This window comes from Rhinoraja longicauda, chromosome 2 (genome assembly GCF_053455715.1).
Source record: "Rhinoraja longicauda isolate Sanriku21f chromosome 2, sRhiLon1.1, whole genome shotgun sequence".
In the NCBI taxonomy this organism is placed as follows: domain Eukaryota; kingdom Metazoa; phylum Chordata; class Chondrichthyes; order Rajiformes; family Arhynchobatidae; genus Rhinoraja; species Rhinoraja longicauda.
This window is the reverse complement of record NC_135954.1, coordinates 97806244-97819506: the sequence shown is the minus strand read 5'-3', so window position 1 is coordinate 97819506 and position 13263 is coordinate 97806244. Positions and strand designations below refer to the sequence as shown.

The 13263-nt window shown below is 40.5% G+C and overlaps 1 protein-coding gene across 2 annotated transcripts in view; it reads left to right on the top strand.

Annotated features, from left to right (window-relative positions):
• The window catches only part of lmbr1 (limb development membrane protein 1), a 147201-nt gene that overhangs the window by 22016 nt on the left and 111922 nt on the right, over nt 1–13263 (top strand). Inside the window, exons 3-4 of one of the 2 annotated variants that reach the window (XM_078424807.1) lie at nt 4371–4410; nt 9337–9476. In XM_078424807.1, coding sequence (XP_078280933.1) covers nt 4371–4410; nt 9337–9476 — 180 coding nt within the window. Of the gene's footprint in view, nt 1–4370; nt 4411–9336; nt 9477–13263 lie in introns of those variants that run through there. The other variant, XM_078424816.1, reaches the window with a different exon arrangement.

Here is a 13263-nt window from a genome sequence, read left to right as displayed (position 1 = left end):
GTCACCCTACTTCCTGGAGGATGTGATGGTTAAAAAAATATATATATATTTTGTCATGATGAGGGATTTTGAATAAACGTAGACTTGAGGACCTGGATTTGGACCTGGACCTGAAGCAAAGAAGGTTCTGAACTTCGGGGAAAAAAACAAAAATAACTGGAAATAATCAGCCCACCTGGCAGCATTTGTGGGATGCGAAACTGGGTTAAAGTTTCAGTTTGAAGACCCTTTGGCAAGAAGATTTCATAGAGTAGACAGAAGGAAGCTGTTAACATTAGCAGGTGATTCAAGCACAGGTTTCAAATGTTGGGCAAAGGACAATAAGGGGGTGGTGGGAGAAATAATTGTAACTTTCAAAATTAATGCTACAGGATGTCGGCATTTGAGACAATTTTCCGGGCAATGGAGAAAGAATGGGGGGGTATTCGGCATAAAAATATTTGGGTTTGCAATGTTGTTGCAGATTCTGTGTTACAAGACTTCGATGGTTCGGTGCTTCACAGATAGTGCTGTTAGAGACCTGCTCATTTTTGGAAATTAATAACATTGTTTGTACTCAAAGACTTGGATTGAATGAAGTTCTATTTTGTTTTTAATCAATAATTAGATTAAGATAATTTTTCTTAAATAAATCTCTCAAATTGGCATGGCCTAGGCTTGGCTAAATATGAAAGTTAATGACTGGAAGTAGTTTAAATGTTATGGAGGACTGCAGGAACATTGACTTTTTCCACAATTCATTGTTGTTCCCAATCATGTTGGTGCTGTGCGATGCCTCAAAGTAATGCGCACTTTAAATTTGGCCACCACTACGTATTTGCCTATTTGATGGGGTATGAAGTGTTTAAACTGCTAATGCTTGGGGATGGATGAAGATCACTCACATAAATGAGAATTTATGTAAAAATAGATTGGAAAACTATTTCATTTGCTGATGACCTGTGCCAGGCATTATTAAGGCTTAATGTGGGCAATTAATCCAGTTATAAAATAGGTTTTCGTCTCTTCACCTTATGAACTTATTAATTTTTTTGCCATTTTTTTTCACTGTCAGCTACTTGAGCTAGATAACATTCTGGTTGTAATTTAAGAGGAGTTTAACCATTGGGTTACATTTCATAGCCATTGAAGTGATGAACAACTATCTACCTCATTGGTGACCCTTGGACTACCCTTGATTGGACTTGCTGGCTTTACCTTGCACTAAACGTTATTTCCTTCTGTATCTATACTCTGTAAATGTTTAGATTGTCATCATGTTTTGTCTTTCTGCTGACTGGTTAGCACGGTACCTCGGTACCGTGACAATAAACTGAATTGAACTGGTTGCTTAGAAAAAAATCCTTGTTTTTCCAAGTTTCAAGTCGATCTTTTTTTTTCTTTGCTATACTGTGGTATCACTGAAATGATTCGGAAGTACTGCCAGGTTAACGTCTTTTTGAAATGCTTAACTAACCAGGGCTTTTTGTGCACTCTTTCACTGTACACATTGAATAAATAAGACTAACTTTTGAAATGTTTGAGCATAATGTACAGTAGGACTTCCCTTAAATAAGGCCTTTAACAAGGTTCTATGTACAGGCACTCCCCGACTTGCATATTAGGTGACACACACAAAATTGCACTAACAGAAGCACTTTTAGGTCGCTGTTTTATTTCCGAGGTGTGCATCTCTGTAGCAATGTGCCACTGAAGTCTTGTGGCCTTTTCTGCAAGCCAGTCAGCTGTTTTCATGGATGCTCCCACGTGGTCTCTGCATGGGAGTTCCCATGTGGTCTTCCGGCTTGTGTAACATCTGACTCGTGCAATAGTCTGGGGACGAACCCCTTGCGTAAGGCAGGGAACATCTATATAACACTGATCAGAGTTAGTACTCTAATGATGCCAATCAGAGGTTACATTCTAACTAAAGGGCAGTTGCAGTCTGCAGTGAACTACCCGAGAAAATATAATTTTCACAATATTTGAAAGCTATCGGGACGAGTACTTGAATTGCCAATCCATGAAAAGCTACTGGCTCCAAATCTGGTAAATAGAGTTAGCATAAATGTACTTGACAGTCTTCATGGGGATGGTGTGCCAAAGGAACTATTTCTGTGCTGTATCACACTGAGACTCTAATGATAAAATAAGTGAAAACAAATTAGAAATTTATAAAGAAACATATATCTAACACATCAGAGAGCTGGAGTTTAGGGAAATTTAATGCTAAAAGTGTTGGGGGTCATTAGAGGGTCAGAGAAAATACAAAGGACCACCTATGGTCTTTAGTCCTTGCATTCTCAAGAGAAATGTGCAGAGAAATGGGTGATCTAGAACTAAAAAGGATATGAATTAAATTAAATTTTGTGAATTGATTACTTTTGTTTGGGGATCGTGTTGATGGCATTAATTAAACTCCCGATGAAGGAACAGGATGTTGGAAGTGACCAACATCCAGCGAACTGGATGATGGAAGTGACAATTATGTGTAAGGATTCGTATGAGGAAGAATGTGGGGAGATGTTAACCAGGCGTCAATGAGCAGCTTCAATCCTTCTCATCATATGTTGCAGTACAACGTATGTTTGGATTGATGCAGTGTTTGGCATGTCCCAGTAATCTTTGTTTTAATTATATTTTTCATGAAATCCTGTTGCTATTATGAAGAAATGCAGCACCATAACTGCGTAACGAGGTTCTATGCTGTGAGATGAATGAGCAGATAATGCACTGGTGTGGCAGCCTCTATTACATTTTGAGCTCTCAACCTTCTGAGCCAAGACTGACAGCTTACAAAAGGCTTTTTGTGAATCGTATAATGAATGAGATGATCTCACTTTCACAGTGACCAACTACATGCACTCAAATTTGCTTAATTATTTTCAAATGAAATTTTAATGCACTTGGGTAAAATCAATACTGTCAATATTAAATCTGTGAATTTAATCTTAATTTTGTCAAAAGCAGTTTATTTGTAAATTGAGGGAAATGGAAAACCTTAACTATTTATGTTTGCATATTTTGCAATTAGCTTTGGATGGTATTTGGGATGCTATTCAGGATATTTTAGGAACACTTCAACTTCATGTTGATGAGCTTTTTCTAATTATAAAGAAAAATATTGGTTGATAATTGGAACCTCAGTAAACTCTTTATTATCTAAACAATAATGCCCAGTTATTTTGTTTAATTTACTATCATTGCTGATTGGTTCTTTCAGAGGGTCATAATGCGTTATACACATGAGTGCATTCCCACAGCATTAGGAGCTTGATTAGATGGAACTGTCTTGTGCATTTCGTTCCTTCGCTGAATAGATAATTAAGTGGATACAAGGACCTGCAGATGGTGGTTTACAAAAAAACACCACTGGAGTTACTCAGCAGGTCAGGCAGATTCTCTGGAGAACATGAATAGGTGACCCTTTTGGGTCGGACCCTTTTGATTTGGGACTGGTTTTGTTTATTTGTGATTTAAAGTGTGCAGATGTGACAAAAATTGGCTTTGAGCTTGACAAAGAGATGAGAAGTCTTAAAGTGCAGGGTGACGTGAATAATAATGTCAACTGGTAGAATGGTGGCAGATGGAATTTAATCCAGAGAAGTGAGATAATGTATTTGTAGAAGTGTCAGAAGGTGGGGGAAATACATGATAAATAGGAGGATGAAAAGGCACAACAAAATGTGTTTGATAAAAATCAAAAATATTTAAAAAGCTGCATCCTCTCGGATGCATTGAAGAAGGGTTTCGACCTGAAACGTCACCCATTCCTTCTCTCCAGAGATGCTGCCTGTCTCGCTGTTACTCCAGCTTTTTGTGTTTATCGATGGTTTAAACCAGCATCTGTAGTTCTTTCTTACACACTCCTCTTGGAACTTGGCAGGTTAGGCAGTATTGTGGAGATGGAAACTGAGTGTTGGGTCAATGACCTTTTTATTAGACTGGAATGCTTTATAAATGAAAATGAGAATGTGCAATTTTTTATTAAAGAGATATATGCAACACATACTGCAATATCAGTTCGTAATTTTCTCATTGATTTTTCCTTAAATCAATTTTATTTATGGTTGTGCCCTTTCATTAAGGTGTATACCCTCACTGTTAACTTGTGTAAGATTTTGAAGTACGATTGTGATTGTAAAGATGATTAATAAAATTGAGGTGTTTTAATAATTTTATACAATCAGATATTTACAGAACATTCTGTCTTTGTCTATGCATTTCTTGGTCTTGGATTTGAATCTGATTTGGGGTTATTAAACTCCAGTTTGTTCTCTTGAATGTAAGGAATTTAAAATTCATTATTTTGATCCATCTTAAAGCCACTTTTGGCTGTCTGCACGAGCTTCGATGTAGTTTAGATTAAAGGTTTACATTCTCTTTTGCAGATGATCATGAGGATGAAGATGCCATTGTGAACAGAATTTCGTATGTATTAAACATAATATTGTTTTGCCTTGGTGTCCCTTCACTATCCACGTTCCTTTATCTCTTTTGTGCACTCGTCTTGCATCCTGAGTCCTCCCTCTCCTTCAACCAACATACCTCCCTCTGGCTTTATCTTTAATTCTTCCTCTCTTTTCCCAATACCCTTCTGTCTCCTTTGCACCTCTATCCTTTGTCACTTACTCCTCTCTGTCTATTAAACCTCGCTCATTAGTATTCACATCGCTTGTTCGGCTTTGTCTGGTCTTATCTCACTTTTCAGCTTTCTCCCCTTTGCTTCTATCAGTCTGAAGAAAAGTCCTGACTCGAAATGTCGCCCTTAACAGATACTGCCTGACTGAGTTTCAGCAGGACTTTTTGATCAAGATTCCAACGTTTGCATTTTCTCACAAGTCGAATTACTATCATAGCTTAGTCACCTAGAGGACCTGGGTCTGCTTAATTAACCATCGATTATTTTCTGTTTCTAGTCATCTTGTCACAAGCCTCGCCTGTGTCAAGAGCGGATTTCTTTGAGAACTCCACAATCTCCACCATTACACAAACCTAGGTATCACAAAATGCTGGAGTAACTCAGTGGGTCAGGCAGCATCTCGAGAGAGAAGGAATGGGTGACGTTTCGGGTCGAGTCCCTTCTTCAGACTGATGTCAGGGGAGGGGGCGGGACAAAGATAGGATGTAGTCGGAGACGGGAAGAATGGTGGGAGAACTGGGGAGGGGATAGAGAGGGGAAGCAGGGACTACCTGAAGTGGGAGAAGTCAACGTTCATACAGCTGGAGTGTAAACTGCCCAAGCCAAATATGAGGTGCTGTTCCTCCAATTTGCGCTGGGCCTCACTCTGACAATGGAGGAGGCCCAGGACAGAAAGGTCAGATTGGGAATGGGAAGTGCTGAGCCACCGGAGATCAGGTTAATTGAGTCGGACTGAGTGGAGGTGTTCAGCGAAACGATCGCTGAGCCTGCGCTTGGTCTCACCGATGTAGAGAAGTTGGCATCTGGAACAGAGGATACAACAGATGAGGTTGGAGGAGGTGCAGGTGAACCTCTGCCTCACCTGGAAAGATTGTTTGGGTGAGGAGGTGCAGGACACTTTCTTTCCAGCTGTGATCAGGCAACTGAACTGCCCTATTCACAAAATGCTGGAGTAACTCAGCGGGTCAGGCAGCATCTCGGGAGAGGAGGAATGGGTGACGTTTCGGGTCGAGACCCAACTGAACTGCCCTCCTACCAGCTTGAGAGCAGTTTTGACTCCCATCTACCTCAATGGAGACCTTTGAACTATCTCTATTCAGACTTGATTGGACTCTAGCTTGCACTAAACTTTATAACTTTTATCCTATGTACGTTCATTATGGATGGCTTGATTGTAATCGTACATCATCTTTTCCTTGACTGGAAAGCACACAACTAAAAGCTTTTCACTGTACTTCGGTACACAGCAGGCAGTGAAGAAAGCTCATGGCATGTTGGCTTTCATTGTGGGAGGATTTGAATTTAGGAGCAAGGAGGTCCTACTGCAGTTGTGCAGGTCCCTGGTGAGACTGCATCCGGAGTATTGTGTGCAATTTTGGTCTCCTAATTTAAGGAAGGACATTATTGCTATTGAGGGAGTGCAGCAAAGGTTCACCAGGTTAATTCCCGGGATGGCGGGACTGACGTATGATGAAAGAATGGGTTGACTGGGCTTGTATTCACTGGAATTTCGAAGGATGAGAGGGGACCTTATAGAAACATATAAAATTCTAAAAGGATTGGACAGGCTAGATGCAGGAAAAATGTTCCTGATGTTGGGGGAGTCCAGAACCAGTGGTCACAGTTTAAGAATAAGGGGTAGGCCATTTAGGACTGAGATGAGGAAAAATTTATTCACCCAGAGAGTTGTGAATCTATGGAATTCTCTGCCACGGAAGGCAGTGGAGGCCAATTCACTGTTTGTTTTCAAGAGAGAGTTAGATTTGGCTCTTGGGGCTAAAGGAATCAAGGGTAAAAGCAGGAACAAGGTACCGATTTTAGATCTTCCATTAGCATATTGAATGGCGGTGCTGGCTCGAAGGGCCGAATGGCCTACTCCTGCACCTATTTTTCTATGTTTATGTGTTACTCAATCTCCTTCCTGTACTCCGACTCATCAGTGAGGACTCCCCAGTTAGAACATTGGACTTTGCCTGAGGAACTGATGTGCAACAATGCTGAGCACTATATTCCCTCATTCACTGCTTTGCTACTATCCTGCTTACCAAATATTTATCAAGCATATTGTAGACTTGTGGGCTAAATTGATACTGCAACCAAACTATGCAATGCCTGAAGAACAGTCTCGACCTGAAATGTCACCTATTCCTTTTCTACAGAGATGCTGTCTGACCCGCTGAGTTACTCCAGCTTTTTGTGTCTATCTTCAGTTTTAACCAGCATCTGCTGTTCCTTCCTACACTATTGCAACCAAACTAATTATGTCCCAGAGTAACAAAGTATCAGTTATAATTCCTGCAACTTTTCAGAGTTTTATGAAGAATTGCAGATGACTCTAAATTTTGAGGAAGATAAAATGGTCATGAGGAAAATGTTAGTAAAATAAATGGTATTAAATTGGCAAATAGATTTTGATAAGTGTAAAATTGTATTTTATCAGTGAGGATAAGAAGACTTCAGAGTCTTTGGAAAGCCAAGGACCATAGAAGAGGCATGGATAGGGTAGACAGTCAGAACATTTTTTCTCTGGTGGAAATTTCCATCACCAGAGGACATAGATTTCAGGTGAGAGGGGACAAGTTTATTGGAGATGTGGAGGGCAAGTTTAAAAAAAAAAATTTTTTTTAATGGTGGTGCTTGGATTGCATTACCAGGTGGTGGTGGAGGCCGATACAATAGTGGCATTTAAGAGACTTTTGGAAAGGTACATGGACGTGCAGGCAATAGAGGGATCTGAATAATGTTACAGGCAGATGAGATCAATTTAACCAGGCATCATGTTTGGCACATGATGCTGAGTTCCACAGGGGTTGCTGGGGGCACTGCTCTTCACGTTGTTTTTTTGAATGATTTGGGTGAGGGGATTGAAGGCTTTGTGGCCAAATTTGCGGATGATACGAAAACAGGTGGAGGGGCAGATAGTGTAGAGAAAGCAGGGACTCTGCAGAAGGACTTAGATAGGTTGGGAGAGTGGGCAGAGAAATGGCAGATGAAATATAGTGCAGCAAAGTGTGGAGTCGTGCATTTTGCTAGAGGGAATAAAAGCATAGATTATTTTCTAAATGGAGAGAGAATTCAGAAATCGGAGGTGCAAAGGGACTTGGGAGTGCTGGTGCAGGATTTGCAAAAAGTTAATCTGCACGTCGAATCGGTAGTAAAGAAAGCAAACGCATGCTAACATTTTAATTTGAGAGGGATTGTATTCAAAAACAGGGATGTAATGCTGAGGCTCTAAGGCGCTGGTCAGGTCGCATTTGGAATATTGTCAGTAATTTGGGGCACCATATCTTAGGAAGGATGTGCTGGCTCTTAAGAGGATCCAGAGGAGGTTTACAGGAATGAACCCAGTAATGAGTAGTTTAACAGATTATAAGCATTTGACAGCTCTGGGCCTGTACTCACTGGGGTTTAGAAGAATGAAGGGGGACCTCATTGAAATGCACAGATTAGTGAAAGGTTTGGATAAAGTGGATGTGGAGAGGATGTTTCCACTAGTGGGAGAGTCCAGGACTAGAGGTTATAGCCTCAGAATTAAAGGATGTTCTTTTAAGAAGGATTTGGGGAGGATTTTCTTTAATCAGAGGGTGGTGAATCTGTGGAATTTTTTTGCCACAGAAGGCTGTGGAGGCAAAGTTAGTGGATATATTTAAGGCTGAGATAGATAGATTATTGATCAGTACTGGTGTCAGAGGTTATGGGGGAAAAGGCAGGAGAATGGGCTTAGGAGAGAGAAAAAGATCAGCCATGATTGAATGGTGGAGTAGAGTTGATGGGCCGAATGGCCTAATTCTGCTCCTATCTCTTATGATCTACATGTGACAATAATAAACTAAACAAATCTAATACTAAACTTGCCTCTTGTAGTAGCTTGAGATGCAACTATCAGGGTCTGAAGATTTCTTCATCTTTAAGTTTCCTGTGGCATATAATACCACCTTCGTGATGGTAATTTGGTCTAGATTTCCAGTCTTTCCTGAATTCTGCATCTACATTGTCATCCTCCTTTTCCTCCTCCTATGTGCAGATGAGAAATATCCATGCAACGATGACTACTTGGGTCTTTAGTTGGCCCTGCTGTGGCCCTGGTAAACATAAAATGCCTTGGGGTTTTGATGAACCTTCTGCTATTTTGTGTCTGCTCTTTGCCTTCCTACATTATGTAAGACCCCCCCACCCTGTACCCTTATACTTTCCATATTCTTGTAAGATTTCTCTCAGGTTTCTCCAATTCTCTTGACCTTCCATAAATTATTTTTTATTATTTATCGACTCTCAATATTCCTTGGCATCCAGGATTCCTTAGATTTATTAGCGTTGCCTTCCATCTTTCAAGGAATCTGTTGATTCCGCTGCTTCACTTCTAAGTGACCTCCACTTGCAATCTAGTATTTGTCAACTCTAATTTTACAGAACTGAAATCGACCTTGGCCTCCAGTTCAGGACTGCAATTTCAGATCTTCCACGTACCTTTCCAAAATAATTACTTTGAAACTTGGTACTGTTCACGATCTCAGAGATGCTCCCATTGACAGACTCGCCGCTTGTCTCGCTATATTCTCAAAGACTGGGTCTAGTGCTGCCCCCTTCTCCATTCGGACATTATGCAACTCTTTTAATTGGTGTGGCGCGTGGTTTCATTTGTTCTCCTTAATGGTTGTCAGTTGAAATGTCAATTGTTTCTTTCCTAATTTTTTTTTTTTAACCAACTTTTTCAGGTTGTACCTCTGCACGTTTACCTTGGCAGTTTCAGCCGGTGCAGTCTTGTTGTTGCCATTTTCTATGATCAGCAATGAGATCCTGCTTTCTTTCCCACAAACATACTACATACAATGGCTGAATGGGTCATTAATTCATGGTTAGTATATATTATAATTTGTTTCTCTTGTTTGCGGAAAAATCAAGAGTTGCGGCAATTGTGTCGTTTTGTCCACTTCTCAAGCACAAGCTCTGTGGATTTATACCTTTTTGTCTGCACTCTGGTTTAAACATTAACATCATAATTGGAGCTAAATGTATTAGGATTATGGCAGTGATTTCATCATCCTTTTCATGATTTTTAATTAGTTGACCCAGCACTGAGCTGTTGACATTTGCTTTGGACTTGGGAACATGCACAAAAAAAAGCAAGTGAAATATTGGTTTGCTCATTGCACTGTCCTTGCATCATCATCATCCATCCATGCAACCTACCATCTCCTTGGTGACGGAAAAATCAGCAGAATGAAAAGGGGACGGGGTCAATTTAGAGTAAGAATTTGTGGGCAATTCCTGTCTGTTCCTCAAAGACAGTCAAATTAATTTCAGCGACCGCAGTGACTGCAAGACTTGTTCTCCTTTCAAAAGCTTCTATTTATAGTTTTTCTTGGTACCCTCTTGAGCTGTTAAATATTCACTTGTGGAGTAGAGCCTACAATTTTTCAAGTAAATCTGTTCGCTGATCATTGGTAAGACTGTTTGTATCGTGTTTGACTTTTTTAGCATATTGTATTATCGGTAAAAGAGCAAAATCTTCAGCTTATGTATTATAACTGTTTGATGACTTAATTACTATTGGATGCATTAATGTGTGTGGAGCCCCATCTTGTGGAGCAACTCAGAATTTATGCACCCTTTTAAAACGTGTTGAAATCTTGATATATTGAAATGGATCAATGATGCTTTATTTGTCACATGTGCATCTGCACAGTGAAATTCTTTTTGCATATTTCCAGATTATACTGTTGTTGACTTGGACACCAGGGTAATTTTTTATACAAGGCTTTTGAAAAGCTATGTGCCATTATGCGAAAGAGTGGGGATCATTGGATAATTTTATTGTCAATCAAGCCTGATCTCATTTGTGTATGGCACTGACATGGCACTGAAGCATCTACTTTGTGTGTAACCTTTCTCAAGTTGTAATGTTTCTCGTTTATTATAGCTTAGTAATTTATTATATTTGTATAATTGGCTGATCATCCACAATCAATAACCCGTGCCTGCCTTCTCCCCATATCACCTGAATTTATAGCAGGTGAGTAATAACCATAGAGTGATACAGTGTGGAAATGGGGCCTTTGGCCCAATTTGCCAACACTGACCAACATGTCCCACCTACATAAGTCCCACCTGTCTGTGTTTGTGTTTGTGTTTGGCCCGCATCCCTCTAAACTAATGATATCCATGCACCTTAAATGTTTCTTAAATGTTGCGATAGTACCTGCCTCAATTACCTCCCCTGGCCGTTCGTTCCATACACCATCGCCCTTTGTGTGGAAAATGTTACCCCTCGGGTGACTATAAATCTTTCCCCTCTTACTTTAAACCCATGTCCTCTGGTTCTCGATTCCCCTAATTATTGGTAACTTCAGCAGTTATTGTCCATCTCTAATTGTCCGGATAATGTGATGGAGTGTGGTCTTTCACCATTGCCGTCCATGTAGTGAAAGTATGTTTATCAGGATCAGCAGTATTGTCATACTAAGATGATTAAAGAAGGTGATGTATTTCTATCTCAAGATTTTGTGCGACTTTGAAAGAAATCCACAATTGATAACCATGTCTGGTACCCACAGCTTGTATCCATTTTGACAGTAGAGGTTATGATTTTGGAATGGGGCTAGAGGGATGTTCTTGAAGAAACGATAAGTTGCTGCAGTGAATTATGCCAAGCAAATGTGGAGCACTGGCAACAGAGAAACTATTGGGTCTACAAGTTAAAAAGGGTGCTAGTTAGTACAATTGTTTTTGAATGGTGTGAAGCTTTGAGTATAATTGAAGCTGGAATCGCCCAGGCAAGTGAAAGATGTTCTGTCATGATCCTGATTCATGCTTTAAAGAAGATGGAATGGTTTTGAGGAGTGGGCTTATGTCATTTAGCACAGGAATCCCTGGCTGTGACCTCTTGGAACCTTATGTCAATTGCGCATCTTGGTTCCTGCTCGGCTATGACCTCTGCTGGTTTATTTGATGGTAAGGGTAGCTGGTTAGAACATGGGAACTTCTGCTGTTTGTAAGAAATGTGAATGATGTAGATGGTAGACACAAAATGCTGGAGTTACTCAGTGGGACAGGCAGCATCACTGGAGAGAAGGAATGGGTGTTGTTTCGTTCGAGACCCTTCAGACTGATGTCAGGGGAGTGGGCGGGACAGAGATAGAATGTTGTCGGAGACAGTAAAGGGCCTGTCCCAGTTACGCGATTTTTAAGGCGACTGCTGGCAACTGTCAAAGTTGTAGCAGATCGCCAAAAAACTTAATTTTTTTTTGCCCTACGACAATGTCTATGACAATGACCAAGACAATGCCCGCGACAAGTTACGACAACCTACCAACTAGGCGACAGCAAGCTGCCGACAACCGGCGACCCAGTCTTCGCGACCTAGGACGTCCACTACGACAGCGACCACGACAAGCTGTGACAACCAATGACAACCTGCACTTATGTGGAGGTTGTCACCCGTTTTACATCATGCGAGCATGTTATAACCCTTCCCTTAATGCATATTTCTTTCTAGAAGTAATATCTCGTTATGTCACATTATAGACATGGATTAGGAAAGGTATTACAAGCCAGGCTTTAGTTCAGATCCACTTTGCACACATCACTCGTTACCTCCACTAAGCAGGCTGGGGAGTTTTGCGGAGTTAGAACGCGATGCAGAAGCAACGCCGAATTTAGACACAAAATCGCCAAGTCGTTTTGGGATGTTTACATTTGTTGAATGAAAGAAACAAGGTACATTTTCTCCGTGCAACTGAAGAAACCGAATGTTCTCAACTCGTTCTGATGTTTGAACAAATCGTTCAGAAATAACTCAGCAGACAATCGAATTTATATTAAACACTCAAGCGAGCAGAGTCAGGTCGATACAAGTTACTTTTTTTGTGAAACTAACACCTGGCTGAGAGTTTACACCGTCTTTGGATACATCGCGATATTATAGCACGCTTACCTGACTGTCAAACTGTCGCCTCCAATCTACCTGTCAAATGTCCTCACGGTAAATAAATTGGTTAAACAAAACAATCTTCTGGTATCTTCAAATGCCTTTTTTAAATTTTATTATGACGTGCTTCTAAATGTTGTGAGTGCCATGCACAAGCACCAGGCTTATATACATGGGGCAAGCATGACACTGTCGACTTTAGGTGGATGGCGGGCAGTGGGAACATCTTGTAATCTCTCTTTAGAAGCACACATCTTCCTCTCAGTGGACTGTAACTGAAGTCCATCAATTAGCCATAGCTCTCGAGTCTCCCATGTGAACGAGCATGGTCCAGCGGTGGCCGTGCCATGTTATGCTCGGCTTATGTTCACAATTTTGGGATTCCCTAAAAGCTTCTGACGTCAAGGGCCATCTGCTGCACTCAATAGAGCTTTGCTTTCACCCTTGCAACTTAAAACAAGGGAGAAATTAGCAAACAGGAGTGTAAAATCGCCCTCAAAATCGCCCTCAAAGTGTTTGCTTCATTGATCTAAATAAATGAATGAAAAGAGTTCTCATTTACATGCAGTGCAGTGCCTGTGTCAGTGTTTATTTCATTGGTCAAAATCAATGAGACGTGAATCTTTGAATGAGATGCCATGATAAAGTACTTAGAAATACAATAAATTCAGGCTCCATTTTTAAAAAAAAATCAACTTTATTCAAACAAACTATA